A 22,378-nucleotide genomic window follows, 5' to 3' on the forward strand; every position below is an offset into this window, starting at 1 on the left:
TTTCTCAGTGTGTAATAATTCCACCTGGTACTGAGTAATACTACTGAACTCTGTATATTTGGCCTCTGCTCATTCAGAACCACATATTTTAAATCTATATATTATTTTAGATTTGTGTATTTTCAGGAATGTTTATTCTTCTGTTCTGAGTATTTTGTACTAGTATTTATATATGTATGTTTCAGTTTCTACTGTTCTTAAAGTATCTGCAACAGTATTTGCATCTGAGATTAAAAAAGCATTCTGAGTCTAAATAATTTTCTCTCTTTACATGTAAATCTCTGAGATATTTAATCTGAACTGCACTGTGTAAAGCTAACACACACAAACAGCAAAATTCACAATTACATTGAAAGATTCAATTCAGTTTTTAATCTACAACTTACTTCCAATAAAGCACCAATTGTCTAACTATTTATACCAGGGGTGTCAAACTCATTGTAGTTCAGGGGCCACATTCAGCCCAATTTAACCTCGAGTGGGCTGAACCAAAAAAAATAATAGCATAATAACTCATAAATAATGACAACTCCTATATTTTCCTCTTTGTTTTAGTGCAAAAGAAACAAAACAAAAAATTGAAAAACATTAAATTATGAAAATATTTACATTTACAAACTATCCAAACAAAAAAGATGTGAATTATCTGAAAAAAACTGAAATTTCTTAAGAAAATTAAGTGCAATTTTTACAATGTTATGCCTCAACTTATACATGTGCATTACGGATCAGTTCTATAACAGCACAAAACATTTAGTAACAAGCAGAATATTGTTAAAATTGCACAAAATTTTCTTGAGACATTTTAGGGTTATTCTCATTTTATTGTTAAAGGATAATTTGTTCATGTAAATATTTTCATAATTTAATGTTAGTTTTTGCACTATAACAAGAAGAAAATTTTGAAGTTGTCATTATTCATGGGCATAACATGATATTTTTTCCACATTAAACCAAGAAAAGAATTTGAAATCATTATTTATAGGTTATTATGTTATTATTTTACTTGAGATCACAATAGCCTGTGTGTGGAACCTGAACTAAAACTAGTTTAACACTCTTGGTTGATTATATCTTCAGTGTAATTTTTACACTATCCAAGTTCATCCCGTAGGCCGGATTGGACCCTTTGGTGGGCCGGATTTGGCCTGCAGGCCGCATGTTTGACACCCCTGATTTATACAGTAGCATATTGACCTGTGGCAATCCATATGGGTTCTAGATGTGGTAGTTTTTATGCTGTTGTGTATTTGCACATGCTCTACAGAATTTGTCAAGCAGTCACCACCAAAGTGTTCTGGACATAGCAGTGTGATTGTAAGGCTATTTTATTCCAAAATTACTAATATCTCCCACAATATCAGTCCTATCAACTTGCCATTTTCACTAGTCTCTTCCTTGACCAAAATTACATTAGTATACCAAACTGCAGCAGTCAGCCCTCTCTGGATTTTGTGTGAATTTCATGTCACACACACACACGCACGCACACACACACACACACACACACACACACACACACACACACACACACACACACACTCACTCACACACACATACACACACACACACACACACGCATGCACACACGCACACACACACACTTATAATATAGATTATAATTTTTTTTCTTTGCATTTAAGTACTCATTTTTGAGGTCGCTCCAATAATATGTATTGTGTCTAAAACAACTAAATGTAAGAAAAGCTAACACTGCGGCCTGCTTATTTAAATACCTCTGTCATCTGTGTTTAATACAAACAACACCATTTACACAGTTCCTGTCATAACCTGCAGGGATGGGCTATTGTTCCTTTCATGAAGTTAATCCATGAAAAGTCTAAAATCAACATAATGTGACCACAGAAGGTGTTTTGGGTGTGCAGCACACCTCTCATTAGCTTATTCAGACTGTGGTGCTGACACGTCTGTGTAACCAGTACTAATCCTGTAATGGCAGAGCGTTGCAGACCCATTCCCCCGGCAGGTACCACACAGAGTGCACAAGTCAACTGTTAAAAAAATTTATTTTAATTTGCAATGCAATATATCTCATTTCAATTTCATGGTCATTTTATTGTGTTTTAGCTAATGGTGCTTGAGCGTAATAGTAAATATTTCTTCCTTTGAAACAGCTGTAAAGGGACACTTCATTGTCACAGTGGGATCATTATGTCGGCCCCAAGGTGGCGCCTGGATCCCTATTTCTTGCTGGTGAAGTACTCATGGCACATCTGAGTAAGGCAGCAGATGAGGGTGATGAACTCGTTGAAGTCCACGCTGTTATCCTTGTTTCTGTCCAGGTCCTGGAAGATGCGGTCTAATGCTGCCTTGTCATTGGCTTTCTGTAGAAAAAAAAAAAAAGTACACAATTCAGAACTCTAGGATACACATGTACAGTAAACCATTGTATTCAAACTTCCTGTTGATAGTCCAGGGCTCAGAGGACAGGCCACTCACCCCCAGCAAATCCCCAAACTCAGCCTGAATCAGCTCCTTCAGCTCTGCCTTATTCAGGGTGGTCTTGTCCCCCTCCTTCCCAGAATGTTTGTTGAAGACTTCGATGAGGAGAGTCATAGCGTTCATGGTGTCAGACATGATGAGACCTGTGAAAAGAAAGACCATTTTCATTGTAGATCATCCTGTCGTGAAAGTATATACAAGGTGTGATAGTGTTGTTCCATACTTGTCTCTATACTATCTTTTCCACGTATATCTACTGTGTTTTTCATGCACATCTTCAGAGTATTAACTGAGAGAGCTGTTCAGATGCTTTGGGATCAGGCTTCCATTCCATGCTGCTATGACTCCATCTAGAGGACAAACCCAGACTTGTTCATTTTAACTAAATCATGTGGTGCTGTGGTCAATTTTGGAATGTTAACAAAGGACATCATTTATATCCACAAACTTTAGGGAGTGGTTTGAGCAGACATCTGAAGCTATTTTGGAGTGAAGATTGGAACTGGGAATTTCCATTTGCTTCTGCTTAAGTTTATTTCATTTTTATTTATTTATTTTTTTTTAAGTTCGAGTATTGCGTTTCAAAATGCAGAGTTATCCAATTGCAAGCCTCTCTGCTTCACTGATTTTGCCAGTGGTATTTTTCCACTCACTAGAACTATGAGTATTCAGTCTGACAATAATCATAAAGACAATGGAACCTAAAGGCAGCAAATAAAAGTACGTGATGAGATAAAGTTGTTATTTAGCAAGAATGTAATGTTTATTTATCAAGAGCTCTTAAGTAGGAAGTAGTGTCTAACGTCATTGCCAGTGTTTTTCTCTGGTTTTCCATGGCGTTGTATAAAAATAAACCCCAGGTTTCCACCAGGGCCCAGACACTCTTATTTCCCAGTGTCACCAGCCTCTAACGCAACGTCTCTACTGAGAGACTCAGGACATTGTTATGGCAACATTTTAATCTCTCTTGGTAACTCAATTGAACCAGGTAAAGAAGCAGGTCAAGACTTGATTCAAGTCCCAGTAGTGATGTTCCAGGTCTGTTCTCTTAACATTGTAGGTCTAAAAAGTGTTTTTTCCACTGACTCCATGACCCCAGGAGAGTGAGTCCAGGTCGCATTCTGACTTACACAGGGTTGTTCCCTCTCTGGGGTGTGGCATGCTGAGGAAAATGTGCCATCAGAGATTTGAAAACAAATGGGAGTTGTGGAGAGAAACAACACTAAATGAATACTGTTGATAATAATGTTCAAAATCTAAATGTTTCTGCATTTTAATATCAGAGCTTGACGCAGCTTTTTGACCATGCCGTGCATGAGAGTAAAACACTGCAGGTTAGAGTTAGCAACGTCACTGAAGAAAAATGAGAAGCATTGGCTGCAAATTAAATTCATCACACAATGAAGAAAAGTTAGAGATTCCAAGGAAAAAAACACACAACTACCACAAAGGACAAAGGAAAAACACAAATATTACAACTTCGCTGCAAATAATTTGTCCTTTTTCTGTTTCACAACATAGAAAAGAAAAGAAAAGAAAAGCAGCCAGTAGTAAGACTGACTTAGAAATGAGTTTTCTGACAAACTCATGAAGTCAGTAAACACAACAAAGCAACAAAGAGAACATTGTTCTGTTTCTTGTACTCACCGGAGTTAGTTCTGAGACTGTAGGAGTGTGGAGAGTGGAAGTCAGCCTTGGACGATCTGTGGTGATGGAGAAATGGATGCAAAGGATGCTTTATACAGTGGTTCACCACACCCTCTCTCCCTCCTCCATAAGGCTCCTTTCATCTCCAACCACTCCCCCTCCTACCCCTTCAGCTATGGTGCTCGTTTTTCACAACTTATTCTTAAAAAAAAAAAAAAAAAAAAAACTCCAAATTTGTTTCTTGGTAATTGACTCAATAAACAGTTGATGGATGTTGTGATGGTTGTTAGGAATGGGAGGTTTAGTCTGATGAGTAATGGTGCAAGTATACATTTGGACAGCACTTCCTAAAATACCCTAAATAGTGTCAAATATCACAAAAATGTTCAGAATATTTTGTCAGATTGCATGTGAATCTGCCACGGTTAATTTGTGTTGAGAATCACATTGTGCTTTTGTTTTGCCAAAAGCAAAAAAAAAAAAGAAAAAAATATGTAAAGGGGATGTTTTGTTGCTTGTTCTTGTTAGAGCCACAGTGTAATTAAAGTCCTACAGTCATGTAAGAGACTCTTTTGTGCAGTTTGTTCAAGGAACAAGGAGTTTTGTGTTCGCACTTAATTTGCTTGTGTTTACAAGATTACTCCGACTTTTAATATGAATCCTTTTAACTATCAAACTAAATATTTAAATCCTAAAACATGGATTTTGTTTGCATTTCTGCTGTTTATTGAAGAATCTCAGAGGGCTTTAATTGCGTACAAATGCCTCGAGCTTTTGTCCGTGTTAAATTCAGTTTTACATCCAGAGTATTTGTGCATACATGAGTAACACAACTTCAAGTATTACTGTGATCACAAGTTTGTCACACTCTCTGCAATCAATCCCTGATAAATATATTTTTTTCATCTTTTTTTTTATCCCCTGAAGGTTAATAGACAAGTGTTTGATCTCAGTGTCTCCAGCTCTAAATGTGATTTATGCTGCACACTGGAAGGTACAAGTGAAGATACTTTTTTTCTATCTAATGACATACTAGAGAAAACTCTAAGTGTGTACTGGAAATGCTCATTTTAAGTCTTTTGCGTGCATAATTGAGACTTTTCTATTTTTGTCCGATTGTCTAAGATGTACAGGATTCTAAAAGTGAAAACGACTCTGTGAGCGTTGATGATTATTGTCCTAAACGGGTCTTCTCGTCGTTGCATTACTGTGGTGGAGGCTATGAGTCACAGTCATGTCCCTGAAACACATGAGTCATACTGCAGGGACCAGAATCACAGACAAAATTTGCACTGTGGCAACTCTTTGTGTTTATTTGTTTGTGAGCGTGTGTGGTCTGTTGTGTGACTTTGACTTAGATGTGAAAGATCTTTTCAGGGTACAGATGTTTCAGTCTGTAATTTATAAGTTAGTCAAAGTCCAGTGAAGCAGAATGCACAGATTACAGGCAAAGTCAAGTCACAACCACCAGCATTTGTATCCTCTGAATTTGTAGTGTAACACTTTTCTGATTTTTTTTTTTTTTTTTTCCTTTTTGTTTTTTCATTGTATTATCATTTTTTACTATGTGGAAAATATGAAGCAGACATTTTTCCTGAAGCTGTCCTTCTCCATTTAGTCACTTAGATTTTAAGATTGACCAAATGAGGAAGGCAGTATCCATGGAAACTGCATTCTGTGCTATCCCACTGTGATTCATCTGAAATTATTTGCGGTGCAGCTGGGTCAGTTTAAATAACTGAAATACTCATGGCAAACATCAGGAGGCCAGCAATACCTTTACGCCATCTAGTGGCCAAGCAGAAAAAAAGCACTGGAAAGAAAGAATGAAAGCATATTTATCCAGACCATTGAGTTTAAGCCTTGTGACTTTCACACAAGACAGTGGTGACTCAAACACACCAGTTCATCACCATTTTTATCAGAGGCCAAAAAGCAGATACATTGTTTTTTTGTTTTTTTTTTACTCTTATACATGTAATATACAGAAAGATTTCTCGCTTATTTCCAGCTCATGTAAATCTGACCTACTATGTTTGCATCATGGTGGTCTCACTTGGCTAAAATTTGCTTAGAGGTCTTATTTATGTCTTTGTGCATAAGAAATCAATATAAGTGAATCCCCAAAGGAACTTTGTGTTGGTAAATGCAAGTTATGCAAATTTACAGGATTTCAGTTCTGTTCAACATGTTGATGCTCATATGAACTATGTTTTCAGCTCAAAAATGTCCAATTTCATCACAATTAATGCTATATTTTCATGTCACAAATGGCCAAGTTATATTTGAACTGAATTTACCTGCAAAAAACAAATATTCTATTCTTTTAGATTCCCCAATTTTTCTTACAAGATTCTATCCTACATATCACATGTTTTATTTTTACAGGTTGCAATATGGAGTATGGTGCTGATCCATCCTGCTTATGTTACGCCAATACATACATTAAGAATGTCACACGTCACTTTTTAAATCCACAGTTTTCTAATAATAAGCATTTTTAAAAAGAAATAACAATTCTATATTGTTATTTACTCTTTAGTATGATGATAAAATATACAATAAATAATTCTCATCCTAGTTTTTGCACAGGGATCATTTGTGGAAACGCTGACATGGCTGCCGAGCATCAGTATGATGGGATCCGGAACAACCATGTCACATCCGTCCACTGCCACATTTTGTGTTTTTGTGTCAGCTGTTATTGTTTTAGATCCACAATACTAACATTTATGAATAAGAGGAGAATTAGCAATAGTAAGTATATAAGTTTATTACTAATAAAGTACTGGTACTGACCAGAGCATCATGGGTAATGTCACGTCCGTCCACCAGCAAAAGTTTTCACATGCACGTGCTATTCAAAATCTAATATTTCTGAAAATAGAGCTTCCACTGTCAAATAATATCAATAGTCTGTGCACAAATGTATTAGCATTATTTCAACACAGTTCAATGAATTTCTTACAACTTTTTTTTTTGACAAAAATGGCCACTCATTTGACCCCCTAAGTAAATTTGAGCCGAAATACATCTAATCTAATCTAATCTAATCTAATCTAATCTAATCTAATCTAATCTAATCTAATCTAATCTAATCTAATCTAATCTAATCCAACTTTATTTGTAAAACACTTTAAAACCAATCACAGTGGACCAAAGTGCTGTACAAAAGAATAAATAAAACCAAAATGAAAGAATAAAATACGGAATAGATTAAAAGACATAGAACTGTATAAAAAAAAAACCAGTGCTGTACAGAAGAATAAATAAACCCAAATAAAAGAATAAAATACAAGAATACATTAAAACAAACAAACAAACAAAAACATAAAAAGCCATACAATTAAAAACAACAAAAACAAGAACAATAAGTCACTACCAAATAAAAACAACAGAATAAAAAAATATATATTCAAACATCTCACATGGTTTCAAAAGCCAAGGAGAAAAGATTGGTTTTAAGAAAGGATTAAAAACAGACAGAGGAGGACTGTCTGATGCATGTCTAATAACAGCAAATTGTACACAAAAACACAAAACCCAATGCTTTATGTACCCATCAAGCTACAAGAAATCAATACTCCCATTTATCAATCATTCTTTTGCTTAAACACACACTCACTCTGTGAGTTTTGACCCCTTTTCTTAATGAGTTCATCAGCTATAAAAAAGTAACAATAGTCTGAGGTGGTGGCCACAAACAGGATATTAAAGGTTGGGAAGTCCAGAACACTTGTGTTACTGTTTGACAAATTAAAGGGGCTGTTCTACCTGGTTGTGTGTGAAGGTGTGGTATGCATTAGTGAATATTTACTCATCTCTGAAGTCACACCATATACACACATCAACCTAGTAGGCCATATAAGATGACCAAATCTGAGGTTTGATGCCATATAACAAATAGCAGGAGCAGCTCTGACCTCACAGATCAGAGTTTAGTGTCGTCTTTTGTGTTTATAATTCATTTTCACAAATAATGAGTGTATTGTTGGATCTTTATCACATGGCTACTGCGTGACATGTAAACGTTTCAGTTATTACGCACCGACAGCTCCTTTTGCAATAGAATAGATCAGTAGACAAAGAAAGAAAAAAAAAAGATAATGAAAAAACAGTGAGTAAAGTAGGAATTCCAGGGTGTGGCGCTTGTGTAAACTGAGGGGTGAGTACAAACTCTAGCCACACACACACACACACACACACACACACACACACACACACACACACACACACACACACACACGCACACACAGACACACACAGCTCATTGTAACCTAGCAACATGAATGTTTGCCCTGTAACCAAGAACACTGGCAGTCCATAGAAACAGACCCTGCCCAAAGAGGTGTGTACAGGACTCAGGATGTGCATGTGATTTCTTTTGCCCAGAGTGTTGTCTCACAGGCTGACCTCCACTCAGGAAGTGAAGGAAAGTCATACCTACTTGCACAACTTTGCCATAGTTGCAGGATAGACACTCCACAGTTGAGTCACATTTTCCACATCTGACTGAAGCCTGAGAAGCCTGATTCTGGAGCAAAATGCTTCAAAATTCTTGTCAAGGAGTGTGGAAGGTGGGGCTATCCTGTTTGTGTCTCCATGATTATTCAGCCTTCACCACATATGACACACAATGAAAGGATCTGTTGGGAAAACACAGTTGTTCTTAGTCACATTCCTTCAGTGTACCCATCTCGTCTTATAAAAATCACACAAATACATAGAAGTCATTACATTACATTACAGTGGACAGCTATTCAAAGTTGTTCTCTTGTATATTCATAGATTTAGTAGTTTTACTTTCATATAAACCAACACAGTGGATGTTTATGCAACACCCCATACATTACCATTCATACCATTACTGTTCCTGTTCTTGCTAAACCTGATCTGCAGTAACATATTTCAGTGTAAATCAATTGCTAATTGTTATTAGACTGTAATTTAAATTTCTTTTAAAACAAAAAGTCGTTTTTTTTGTTGCATATTATCTGAGTGAGTAATAACTACTATTATAGTATGTTAAAATGTGAGGAAACATCAGATTCGCAGCATTAAAAATGATTTTATTTCATAGTTTTCACACAGTATGTCAGTAAATATGTGTTTATTTGCTTCAAAAATTAAATGCATGGTGTCCAGCTGAGTGGACATTTTTGTAACTCCATGAAAAATAGATTCCTAAAAAAATTTCAATCACATTGTTTTTTTTCATGCCTAAAGAGGAAGAAAAATGTTCAGGAAAAAAAATCACAATTCATGCATGAAAGGGTTAACATTTTCACTCATAAAACACTTGATGGCACCTCATTTATGTGTCTGTGAATGTATGACAACGCAGAGAGTTTCGACACCGGCCTCACATGGGGTGTGCTCATGACTCCGACATACTGCAGATTCCTCAGACCAGTGATAAGCAGGATTTTTATCAAACACCAGAAGAGGACTGTCTGCCCTTTCACACTCTGAGGAGCATAAAATACAGGTGGGGATTGCATCATCACATACAGTCACTGCTGCAGTTGTCAAGTCAGTACATTCACTGAGATCTCATGAAAGAGCTTTACCTCGAAGTGAAATGTCTGAGAAATGTGCAGACCTGACAGCTGAGTTATATGTGTTGATGTGATGTGGTGTTTTCTGCCTGTTTCTAAAAGTAAATAGAACTTCTCACGTGTTGTAGTACACAGTGATTTTCACACAAACACAAAAAGACACAACAACGTTTGAAATTCTTTGGAACATTTAATGGACAGAACAACAGAAACTGAAATGACTTGAGATCTTTTCTCCTCTCTTCTACTGTGATCTTTTACTTCTTTGTTTGTTTCTTCATGTGCAACTGGTAGCACTGCTCACAGGCAATGGAAAGTCCAACAACCAGAGAAACAAACTCCTCAAAATCCACTTGGCCATCACCGTTGGCGTCCAAGTCCTTCATTATTTTGTCAACAGCAGCAGGATCCTTTTGGGACTGGATCAAGGGGGGGGGGGGGGGGGGGGGGGGGGTCAGCGGGACAAACAACAAGAAAATATTCAGTTAAGCTGTAATAAAGGACAATGAAATACCTGATTTGCACATTGTTATACATGGTTCTAGAAAATCCACTGTTATATTTATGTGAGCAACAATAATATTGTGATTCTCCTCGTGGACACCAGGTTCATTCTCACTTTTAGGAAGGTGGATAACTCGTTCTCCATCAGTTCCCTTAGTTCTCTGCGGTTCAGCGTCCCTTTGCCGTCCTTGGAGGCGTAACGGTGGAACACAGTGATGAGGGACTCCATGGCGGTCTCCAGTTCAGAAGGCATGGTTGCAGGAGCGGGTTTCGACTGAGAAACGAAGTACAGATACATTAGAAATGATTTAATATGAAAACTATTTACAACAATTTTAACACATTACTCATGGAGTTTCAATGAGAATTGTAAAGATAAGCACTAGTTTGTCTGGTGTTTAACATGGGAATAACTGTGATGACTTTAATAGAAGATATGAGTGAGATGTTTCTTTTTTATATATTTATATATATTTCCTATGCTGTTTTTTTTTTTTTATCAGATTTTAACTTGCCTTTGTTTTTATAATGCTTGTATTTTGTTGTTCTTAGCCCACTTTGCACCCTGTACTATCACTGTTTTTACTTATTTACTTATTTATTCCTTGTTTTATGGTTCATGTACGGCACTTTGGCCAGCTGTAAAGTTCTTAAAGTGCTTTATAAATAAAGTTGGTATGGTCGGGTCTGGTCTGGTCTAGTCTGGTATGGTATGGTATGGTAAATGAAAGGGCACAAGCAGGTCAGAGCAAACATGAGCCCATAAGTGCTGTATTAACATTAACATCCATCTGCTGCTACAGTAGAGTTCTAACTTTACCTGATTATTTGTTTGTGTCACATCTAAGGGGGATTTAACCCTTTATCGGGCAAGTGACTATTTTTGGTAATTTCCTCAAACATTAAATATGGGGCCAATCCTGTGCCTCAGTGAACATGTTGCAAGAAGCATGTTGGTTTTTAGAAACATTATCAAGTGATTCAAAGGGATTTTATGGACATTTTGAAGCTGTAAATAGTGAATGTGAGTGATTTATGACCTTATAACAGTTGTTTTGTTGCATGTCTTTACTTTTTAGCAAGTGCTGCTGGGATGTTTTATGGCAAGAGGAGGTAGACGATGATGTCTAATAACACACTAAGGTTGAAATTTGGAATTTCAGAGTATTTCAGTGAGTGTCCTATAAAGGGATAAGGTCGATTCTATGGTGCTGAAGAGAAGAGTTCAGTTCTACTGTGGGAAGGGATGGAGTTTAATGAACTGGAAGCCACACTTCAGCCTCTGGTCCAACGCCCACTGATGAGTAACACATGAGACATTACACAGCCTGTTATTACGTTGTTAGGAAAATAAAACTGAGATATCTGTTACACATACTGTATATATATATATCTCACATGATGAGAAATCACATTTACAGCTACTAGTCTGTTACAGTAGAGCTGCAAGAGTTAAAAAGGAGAAGTGGGAGGGGAACTAGAGCCTGCATTATTTGTGTTAGAGGGAATGGAAAACTTTGGTTGAATGATGAAAAATGCACTGAGGCCCAAAATGGTGGAAGTTGAGGCTACACATAAGACAATACTCCTATAGCAGCAGAACACGTGCATACATGCCCACAGTCCAACCACACCCTTATGTACACCCACCTAATACACATATAGACCACACAAGAAAGGGTGGGCCACATTTAAGATACATACATATAAATAAATAACAAATATCAAACTATGTCAGGGAGATATTACTTAATAGGGATATAGAAATCTTACAATAACTACTTTAAAAGTTGTTTAAGTGTGAGATTAGAACTAATAAAAAAAAACAAGATAATCATTGAGTAATCCTTAAAGTATGTAAATAAAGTAGTAATCCTTAAAGTATGTAAATAAATGTGCTCTGACTGTAAAAAGGAGCAGCACTTCATTCATTTGTTAGAGAACAGCCTTAAAAGAACATTTCCACTACAGAGTAAAGTCTAAGAAAGTTCTGATAAACATTTATAACACCATAATCTCATGCATTCCCACCACACCCAAATAACTGTAGCAGGCGATTTAGGATTAATCCTAAATTCCGATACAGAAGGATGGCGCAAAGAAGAGAGCGGAAGAGTCCCGTTAGTTCGCACCTACCGTGTCTGGAAGGACGATGTGGGATGAGAACAGATGGGAATGGTCAGAAGTTGGGCAGAAGTGGAGCGGTGCTTTTATAGAGAGGCACCGCCCCAGCTGATGTGCACAGTGAGTCACACAGAGAGAGGAATGAAAGGAAAGAAGGCCAGGACACACGAGAAAAGCAGAAAAAAATGTGGATTTCATCTCAGTTTTCAACTTCGATGACAGTGAAGCGGTTATACGACAAAATATAATGTACTACAGCTATTAAATAGACGTGAATAGGTGTGTTATACATTTATTTTAAACGATTATTGAAAGGAAAATAGACTATACTAAACTAGAATAGAATAGAATAGAATGCAATAGCATGCAATAGAATAGAATAGAGACTCTTATGTGCAGCAGAGGAGTTTTTTTTTTTTTTTTTTTAAATCATAGTAGCTTATGTACAAGAAAACATCATGAATTTAATGTATGGGACTATATATTGCCACCACTATTACTAAATTAAAACTTACCACCTTTATGTTTTTTGTTTTTTTACATAATATAATGTACTGCTGGTTAATTTGATGTGCAGCAAAAGCCATAATAGCTTAATAGTTTAGTGATAGTGGATGGTTATATTTTCAATTTTCATTATTAAATTGTATGTGATGCCTTCCAGAACCATGAATATATATGAGAATAGTACGGTGGCCCAGAGGTGCAACAGGCCAAAAAATTATCCACTAGACGAAAAAAATTATCTACTACAAGAAAAAAAAAGAGAACAGCCTAAAAAATTATCCACTAGATGAAAAAAATTATCTACTACAAGAAAAAAAAGAGAACAGCCTAAAAAAATTATCCACTACATGAAAAAAATTATCTACTACAAGAAAAAAAAAAAGAGAACAGCCTAAAAAAATTATCCACGAGATGAAAAAAATTATCTACTACAAGAAAAAAAAAGAGAAAAACAGCCCCAAAAAATTATCCACTATAAGGAAAAAAAAGAGAACAGCCTAAAAAAATTATCCACTAGATGAAAAAAATTATCTACTACAAGAAAAAAAGAGAACAGCCCAAAAAAAATTATCCACTGTAAGAAAAAAAAGAGAACAGCCTAAAATAAATTATCCACTAGATGAAAAAAAAAAAATCCCCTATAAGAAAAAAAAAGAGACCAGCCAAAAAAATTATCCACTTAAAGAAAAAAAAAGAGAACAGGCAAAAAAAATTATCTACTAGCCCAAAAAATTATTCACTACAAGAAAAAAAAAAGAACAGGTGAAAAAATTTATCTACTATGAGAAAAAAAAGAGAGCAGCCCAAAAAAATATCCACTATAAGAAAAAAAAAACATCATTCACCTTTTCAATTACGGGGGCGCTGTTTACCCGAAAGGGGCCTTGCTTTAAAATTAAGGCCACCACAAAAAATAAAAGGATAGGCTGAAAAATTTTAAGGCTTTCGGCTAATGTGGCTAATGCTAAGGAAGTACCCCACCGGAAGTGGAGGTCGTGCGCTAAAAAATAAAGTTATTTTAAAATATAGATATTTCCATTAATATAGTTTGCAAAGCAGTTAAATGATTAAATACGGTTCCAGTGTCTGCTCAAGGTTAGGCATGGGCGTTAAATGGTTAAGGTTAGGGTTAGGGTATGGTTGGGGTTAGTTTTCAGTGGTAAATGGCCCTTGTGTGCACTGTGTGAAGGTTCGTTGCTAAGCTAATGCTAACGCGAAAAGTTGACGGCAACTTTGTGAACTACCAGTGCGAGTAAACAATTTTGTGATTACGGTGTTGAATTGTTCAACTGCCTGACATTCAATATCATTTTTGATGAATATTCGCTACAAGAAGTTCTAAAATTATTTTATTTTGAGAGGAGAAGAGGAGCTTCCTGTGGAGCTCCACTATCATGGCATCGCCCATTTGTTGAGAGACAGCAAGTGCATATTGCGGCACCGACACCTGGTGCCGCGAGGTACCGTGGCACCTCGGCTGGTGCGGCACCACGGTTGATGCCGCGAGGTGCCGTGGCACCTCGGTTGGTGCCGCGGTACCACGGCTCGGTGCCAGGTACCCCAGCACGGCACCGCGTACCATGGCTCGGTACCACAGCTCAGCTCGTTGCCAGGTGCCGAGGCACTGCGGTACCACGGCACACATCTTTATCTCCACAAAATGTCCTTCTTGATCTAGTGTTAGTAAAGACACTCCGTTTGAGTTGAGGAGGAGAGGTCTACCTGCAAACAAATGGGCGATGCCATGATAGTGGAGCTCCACAGGAAGCTCCTCTTCTCCTCCTCTCAAAATAAAATAACACAAAGTTGCAACAAAGTTCAACTTTTCGCGTTAGCATTAGCTTAGCAACGAACCTTCACACAGTGCACACAAGGGCCATTTACCACTGAAAACTAACCCCAACCATACCCTAACCCTAACCTTAACCATTTAACGCCCATGCCTAACCTTGAGCAGACACTGGAACCGTATTTAATCATTTAACTGCTTTGCAAACTATATTAATGGAAATATCTATATTTTAAAATAACTTTATTTTTTAGCGCACGACCTCCACTTCCGGTGGGGTACTTCCTTAGCATTAGCCACATTAGCCGAAAGCCTTAAAATTTTTCAGCCTATCCTTTTATTTTTTGTGGTGGTCTTAATTTTAAAGCAAGGCACCTTTCGGGTAAATAGCGCCCCCGTAATTGAAAAGGTGAATGATGTTTTTTTTTTCTTATAGTGGATATTTTTTTGGGCTGCTCTCTTTTTTTTCTCATAGTAGATAAATTTTTTCACCTGTTCTTTTTTTTTTCTTGTAGTGAATATTTTTTTGGGCTAGTAGATAATTTTTTTTGCCTGTTCTCTTTTTTTTTCTTTAAGTGGATAATTTTTTTGGCTGGTCTCTTTTTTTTTCTTATAGGGGATTTTTTTTTTTTCATCTAGTGGATAATTTATTTTAGGCTGTTCTCTTTTTTTTTCTTACAGTGGATAATTTTTTTTGGGCTGTTCTCTTTTTTTCTTGTAGTAGATAATTTTTTTCATCTAGTGGATAATTTTTTTAGGCTGTTCTTTTTTTTTTCTTGTAGTAGATAATTTTTTTCATGTAGTGGATAATTTTTTTTAGGCTGTTCTCTTTTTTTTCTTATAGTGGATAATTTTTTTAGGCTGTTCTCTTTTTTTTCTTGAAGTAGATAATTTTTTTCATCTAGTGGATAATTTTTTTAGGCTGTTCTCTTTTTTTTCTTGAAGTAGATAATTTTTTTCATCTAGTGGATAATTTTTTTAGGCTGTTCTCTTTTTTTTCTTGTAGTAGATAATTTTTTTCATCTAGTGGATAATTTTTTTAGGCTGTTCTCTTTTTTTTTCTTATAGTGGATAATTTTTTTGGGCTGTTCTCTTTTTTTTCTTGTAGTAGATAATTTTTTTCATCTAGTGGATAATTTTTTTAGGCTGTTCTCTTTTTTTTTTCTTGTAGTAGATAATTTTTTTCATGTAGTGGATAATTTTTTTTAGGCTGTTCTCTTTTTTTTCTTATAGTGGATAATTTTTTTAGGCTGTTCTCTTTTTTTTCTTGAAGTAGATAATTTTTTTCATCTAGTGGATAATTTTTTTAGGCTGTTCTCTTTTTTTTTTTCTTGTAGTAGATAATTTTTTTCATCTAGTGGATAATTTTTTTAGGCTGTTCTCTTTTTTTTCTTATAGTGGATAATTTTTTTTTGGCTGTTCTCTTTTTTTTCTTGTAGTAGATAATTTTTTTCATCTAGTGGATAATTTTTTTAGGCTGTTCTCTTTTTTTTTTCTTATACTGGATAATTTTTTTGGGCTGTTCTCTTTTTTTTCTTGTAGTAGATAATTTTTTTCATCTAGTGGATAATTTTTTTAGGCTGTTCTCTTTTTTTTCTTGTAGTAGATAATTTTTTTCATGTAGTGGATAATTTTTTTTTAGGCTGTTCTCTTTTTTTTTCTTATAGTGGATAATTTTTTTAGGCTGTTCTCTTTTTTTTCTTGAAGTAGATAATTTTTTTCATCTAGTGGATAATTTTTTTAGGCTGTTCTCTTTTTTTTCTTGTAGTAGATAATTTTTTCATCTAGTGGATAATTTTTTTAGGCTGTTCTCTTTTTTTCTTATAGTGGATAATTTTTTTGGGCTGTTCTCTTTTTTTCTTGTAGTAGATAATTTTTTTTCATCTAGTGGATAATTTTTTTAGGCTGTTCTCTTTTTTTTTTTTTTCTTATACTGGATAATTTTTTGGGGCTGTTCTCTTTTTTTTCTTGTAGTAGATAATTTTTTTCATCTAGTGGATAATTTTTTTAGGCTGTTCTCTTTTTTTTCCCTTGTAGTAGATAATTTTTTTCGTCTAGTGGATAATTTTTTGGCCTGTTGCACCTCTGGGCCACCGTAGTAATAGACTCCAATCTGAACAAAAAAACAAAACAAAAATAAAACAAAACAACAACAACAAAAAAAAAAACAAATAAAATAAAACAAGCCAATTAATCCAGCACGGACACGAAGAGTAGATGTTCTTTCTGGATAAATGACTTTTTATTCATAAATCGCTACAAATTACCCTCTAGATGCCTTATAAGAAATGGATCGAGTGCCCCCTTGTGGATGTAAAAGCACATTACAAACTAAAATCCTGCTTCTTATTTGCAGCAGAGGATATATATGTATATATATATATATATATATATATAGCCTATGTACAGTAAAACATCAGAATTTAATGAATATATTGTATGTGATTTATTCCAGAACAACGAATATATATGAGAATAGACTACAATATGAACACAGAAAACAAAACAAAACAAAACAATACAAGCAAATTAATCCAGCACAGACATGAAGAATGGTTGTTTTTCAAGCATTAATGACTTTTTATTCATAAATCGCTACAAATTACCCTCTAGATGCCTTATAATAAATGGATCGAGTGCCCCCTTGTGGACATAAAATCCCATTACAAACTAAAATCTTGCTCCTTATCAGGCAAACTGATTGTGTGTGTTGCAACAACTTACATTTAAACAAGAAAACTGCAGTAGTTGTGAGAAAATTAGGAAAAAAGTTCTGAGTGAAGCAGTGAAATGACTAAATATGACCTAATACAGCCTCAGAATAGGTCCATAATAGACCCAGTGTTTACAAATGCACAAAGGATAGATGAATGTTTACAGATGAAATATGTTTGTGTTACGCTCATTTTCTGATTACTGAAGGGTACATAGAATAGAATAGAATAGAATAGAATAGAATAGATGTGCAGCAGAGGAGAATTTGATCATAATATGTACAACAAAACACTAGAGCTAATGAGTGTTACTCTATATTACCACCACTTCTCTGATTTAGGTTAATCACTTTTAATCTTTTTTAATAATATGATGCGCTGCTGGTTAATCTGATGTGCTGCTGCAAAAATTACTATAGTTTACATAGTTTCCCCATAGTCACACATTGGTCATATGTTAATTATTTACGTCATGAATTCCAGAACACTTAAAATATAAAAGAGAATAGGCCACAAAATGAACTAAACACAGTACAGACTACTTTTAAAGCAGGGACTTTTAACTTTTCTGTGTATTTATTGCTAATATGTTAATCATTTTCCACCCACAATAGTTGTTCTTCATGCATAAGTTAGTCTTTATTCATTAATCCCCTCTAGTTATATTCAAGGTGCCCTATAGTAAATGAATGGAGTGCCCCCTTGTGGACGCATTTCAAACTAAAAGGCAAACTGGTAATGCATATTACTACAACTTCCATTTAAATAAGAAAACTGCAGTAGCTGTGAAAAAAGTTGACAAAAGTTCACAGAGAGGCTGTGATAAGACTATGCATTACCTTCTACAGATACCAAATAGACTACATACTGGACAAACATCCAGCATCAGTTCACACATGGAAGGATGGATAAATGTTTGCAAATTGAATATTTTTGTGTGTTATACTAATTTTCTGACACTTTTAAGAGCCTTTTAAAAAACCTTATTAAAAGGCTTAAAGCAGACTTACACACATGTTCAGCAGAGGAGGATTTCAACCTAATATGTAAAATAAAACAGTATGAAGTTAATGAATGAGACTGTATGTACCACCACAAATACTACTATTAAAACTTAAAGATTAGCTTAATCAGTTTTATCACATAATATGATGTATTTATGGCTGATTTCATTTTTTTTTTTAAATCTATTTTTGTATTTTATTCTTTTATTTAGGTTTTATTTATTCTTCTGTACAGCATTGTTGTCTTTTTTGTTCAGTTCTACGTGTTTTAATCTTTTCTGTATTTTATTCTTTTATTTTGGTTTTAATTATTCGTCTCTACAGCACTTTGGTCCACTGCGATTCTTTTAAAGTGCTTTATAAATAAAGTTGGATTGGATTGGGTTGAATTTCATGTATTATAGCAAAACTCTTAACAGTAACAGTGTAAGCAGAATTTTTTTCCTACAGGGACTGGTCATATGTTAATCATTATATGTCATGCATTCCAGAACGATGAAAATATAAATAAGAATAGGCTAAAACCTAAACAAACAAGTAAATTCATCCAATACAGCATAGACCACTTTACTATGAAATTAAAGATAATTTAGAGCATGGATTTGTAACTTTTCTGTGTATTTAATCTACGTATGTTAATGATTTTCCCCACAATAGTTACTCTTCATGTATAAATTACCTTTTATTCATTAATCTTAACAAAGTACTCTCAAGGTGCCCTATAATAAATGAATCTAGCCCCCCCCACCCCCCTTGTGGACATAAAGTCACATTACAAGCTAAAATACTTCTTGTTACCAGGCAAACTGGTTATGGAAAAAAAGGTTTTCAATGCTGAGAGGACACATTTTAAAAATTAAGTCACTGTTTATTGTGACCCCTGACCCCATGACAAGAAGTAGCACAAACATCTGACATGTGTTGAATGAAACCTGGTATAAAACATTAGAAAATTAATGCAATAAATCTCATATTGTCTGAACAAAAGGGTTAAAGACATGTTAAGTGCAAAGAGGGGTCACGCTAAAAACTACCACTTTGGCTGTTTTTGTATGAAAGTTTGGTTTTTCCTGCTGTACTTCACATAGAGTATATCAGATTGGATAATAAGACAGAGAAATGCATATATGTGGTGGTTAGAACTTTAATAAATCAACAAATTTAATATTGGATTTGGACTTTTGCACAGTACAAACCTGCATGCATGTGAATATATGCACACACACACACACACACACAAAGAAACAAAAACAACAAACACCCATAAGACAATCAAGCATTTTCACTCCTATATTTCTTAAAAATATTATTATTTTTACTATTCCTTATTAAACTCTTTCATGTTTGGATGTCTTTTGAGCTCCACACTGAACCTCTTCCATAGTTTCACTCCACACACACAAATGCAAACACGTATTCTTGTTGTACATGGGGTGTAAGAAAATATCGGTTCTGCAATATATCGCAATATTTCATTTCACAATACAGTAGTGTATCAATATTTTTAGGTATTTATTCAAATGCAGATATTGTGGAGGTTCATTTTTGTTTTATTTATTATTATTTAACACTCGTTTATTCAATAATGGTTAGTTCCTTTGTTGGGACTGAACTAAAATAATGTTCTGATGTTAGTTCTGAACTAATAGTATATGAACATTTGAACAGGATCTTAAACTGTAATGTCTGTAAAACCTAATTTAAGTTTTAACACAGGGAAATTTTGTGATATAGCATTAGATCCTGTTCTGATCAAACAAAAATGTGTTTAGTATTTGTGCATATTCCTGGTGTAATTAAATTTTTCCAGAAAATAATAATTTAAAAAAAGAAACAAACAAAAACTTGCCTTTTTAACAGTACGATATATCGTGATATATTGTATCGTGATCCTAGTTTTGTGATTTGTATTGTATTGCCAGATCCTTGCCAATACACATCCCTAGTTGTACATACTTTAGCTGAATGACCCCCTTAGAGTATTTCCCTTCATTCATTGTGTATTATTCCAATTCCCAGCATCGTGAGTTTATTATATTGCTCTTTCTGAGGAATAATCATTGAATGTAAAGTGCTTTTATTGTGAACATCCCAAACCTCTGCACTGCAGTATAAATAAATGTCATATTGATCTTCATAAGTTTAATCAGCGCTCAACATTTTGTTCTATTTGATTATTGAATCTTAAAGCTAACTCCAAGACTGACAGGACTTTGTTTAAAAGGGTTTATATTTTATAAAAGGCTCACAAACTGCTTCCACATGCTCAGTCTTGATCACACTGGTCTACAATTTTTTAGAAATGATTTGCTTCAGTGATTAAATGTGTTAAATGTTATGTATTTTAATAAGATTAATTGGAAAATAAATGACGAAAGTGCCGGTTTGCTGATGTTTTAAAGGTATATGATTAAGTGTTATTACACATTGGTTTATGTACATTTATATAATAGTTTTAAACAGAGGATCCTGTTGGGTTTCTGTAAATTGGCTTAGAGTCTGGTTTTGACCAACTCTATGTATAAAGTGTCATGAGATAACTTTTTGTTGCAATCTGGCGCTATATAAATAAAATTTGATTGATTAAGTGATTTAATTGGTTTTCCCCTGTAAGTCGCTTTGGAAAAAAGCGTCTGCCAAATGCATAAACATAAACATAAACATAAACATAAATCTTCCACTAAATAGAACCTGTAAAGTGAATGTATTCTAATGTGCAGACAGTGTTTTGAAGTAGATCTTGTAGCTCTGAGACAAATATTCCTTTTGAGTCAAACCCATTCTCTTGTTAATTCTTGAATTCCACATTTTGACCGAAGGCTGTATCTTGGAAAGTTCAGCCAACCAGCATTTTTTTTTACTTGATTTTTCTTTATCAGTGACTCTCATGTGGTAAAATTTCATTACTTTTATTCTGAAAGCATTTTCCTTGTAGACCAGTGTCATTATGATGGTGATATCCTGTGACCTTTGTTGTGTTATGTGCGCCATCTTGTGGAATTTCTCATTATTTGAAACGTAGCAGGAAAATCTGCATCATAAACACCATAAACAGACCAATAATTTAATTCAGATATTAGAGTAAATCTTACTTATTTCTTATTTCTAATTATTCTTTTTTTTTTGCTCCCATACAAAATAGGTAAAAATAATAGATTCCAATCAGGGGTGTAGAATATATATGTACTTGATGAATCCATATGTAAATGACATTCCTCTAATGAGTCATGGTTGTAGTCCGTCTGTTCCACTGACATTAAACCTCCACACCATCACCATGAAGGTACGGGGAGGGTGGGGGTGGGATGTCTGGCTGAGGAATAAAGCCACAGGCATCCACTAGTATTCAGCATGGATGGAGTCTGACGGTAGCAACTAATTCTGGGTCAGATTTTTCACAATTTGTAGATTCGACTTTTTACGCGCATCGCTGTTTTTCTTTTGCGTAAAATGTCCACACCGACTGACAACTGACAATATCAGTTGTTTTGTTTTTTTTTTTAAATGTAAAAACGCAGATCTTATGTTCGACCTGAAAATATTTTTGCCTACTCTTGTAGGCGGATTTGGACGGATTTGAGTTGTTAATATGGCCTTTGCTTCAGATTCCTTGCGCTTTCTATCCAGATGATGACAACAGGGGGTTATTTCCTTAAAATGGCAGAGATGGACATAAAAGCCGCCACATCCACGATGGAAGCTTTGGTTCGTATCAGTGTGAGTATATATCTGGATTTGTGTGTGTGAGTGTATTTTTAATAAGGTAAGGTTTGATTCGCTGTATTTGTTTTTTTTTTTTTTTTTTTTAATGCAACACCGAATTAACTATTTAGAGCACACGTCTCCATGTTTCAGCAGCTCGACCTGTTTTATCACCTCGACCTATTTCTCTTTTCTTTTTGCATCTACATTAAAAAACACTGGATTATTATTATTATTATCAATCAGATACATTAAAATTCCTGCAGCGGGTAAAATAAAGGCCTGTTCTCCATCATTACTGTATATAAGCAGGAGGGGGGGCTGGTTTGCTTTACGGTTTCATGCAACTGGCCTTCACACATAGAC

General features: G+C 34.9%; 3 protein-coding genes across 5 annotated transcripts in view; 1 reads left to right on the forward strand and 2 right to left on the reverse strand.

Annotated features, from left to right (window-relative positions):
- Window positions 1–2,008: 2,008 nt before the first annotated feature.
- LOC115427831 (ictacalcin-like) lies at window positions 2,009–4,252 on the reverse strand. Its single transcript, XM_030146524.1, has 3 exons — window positions 4,111–4,252; window positions 2,461–2,606; window positions 2,009–2,345 (listed from the first exon to the last, which is right to left on the reverse strand). The coding sequence occupies exons 2-3, from the start codon at window positions 2,596–2,598 to the stop codon at window positions 2,202–2,204; spliced, it is 282 nt and encodes a 93-aa protein (XP_030002384.1). The 5' UTR covers window positions 2,599–2,606; window positions 4,111–4,252; the 3' UTR covers window positions 2,009–2,201.
- A 5,585-nt stretch (window positions 4,253–9,837) lies between these two features.
- LOC115427830 (protein S100-A1-like) lies at window positions 9,838–12,419 on the reverse strand. Of its 2 annotated transcripts, none has more exons than XM_030146522.1 (3): window positions 12,309–12,419; window positions 10,288–10,446; window positions 9,838–10,087 (listed from the first exon to the last, which is right to left on the reverse strand). In XM_030146522.1, exons 2-3 carry the CDS (start codon window positions 10,423–10,425, stop codon window positions 9,926–9,928), a joined length of 300 nt encoding a protein of 99 aa, XP_030002382.1. In that variant the 5' UTR covers window positions 10,426–10,446; window positions 12,309–12,419; the 3' UTR covers window positions 9,838–9,925. The 2 variants fall into 2 exon arrangements, with proteins under 2 accessions (XP_030002382.1, XP_030002383.1); XM_030146523.1 differs by having other exon boundaries at window positions 12,305–12,353.
- Window positions 12,420–21,807: 9,388 nt separating this feature from the next.
- Window positions 21,808–22,378, forward strand: part of trim46b (tripartite motif containing 46b) — a 40,068-nt gene continuing 39,497 nt past the window's right edge. The window contains exon 1 of one of the 2 annotated variants that reach the window (XM_030146504.1): window positions 21,808–22,027. In XM_030146504.1, coding sequence (XP_030002364.1) covers window positions 21,938–22,027 — 90 coding nt within the window. In that variant the 5' untranslated portion in view covers window positions 21,808–21,937. The remainder of the gene's footprint in view (window positions 22,028–22,378) is intronic. The other variant, XM_030146505.1, reaches the window with a different exon arrangement.

This window comes from Sphaeramia orbicularis, chromosome 11 (assembly GCF_902148855.1).
Source record: "Sphaeramia orbicularis chromosome 11, fSphaOr1.1, whole genome shotgun sequence".
In the NCBI taxonomy this organism is placed as follows: domain Eukaryota; kingdom Metazoa; phylum Chordata; class Actinopteri; order Kurtiformes; family Apogonidae; genus Sphaeramia; species Sphaeramia orbicularis.

Bases quoted from the DNA above. Each gene is read 5' to 3' on its own strand.
- LOC115427831 (XM_030146524.1), bottom strand. From the start codon at position 2,598: ATGTCTGACACCATGAACGCTATGACTCTCCTCATCGAAGTCTTCAAC. The intron at 2,346-2,460 runs GTGAGTGGCCTG...TTTTTTCTACAG, and splicing joins AGTTTGGGGATTTGCTGGGG to AAAGCCAATGACAAGGCAGC.
- LOC115427830 (XM_030146522.1), bottom strand. From the start codon at position 10,425: ATGCCTTCTGAACTGGAGACCGCCATGGAGTCCCTCATCACTGTGTTC. The intron at 10,088-10,287 runs GTGAGAATGAAC...CCCTTGATCCAG, and splicing joins AGTTATCCACCTTCCTAAAA to TCCCAAAAGGATCCTGCTGC.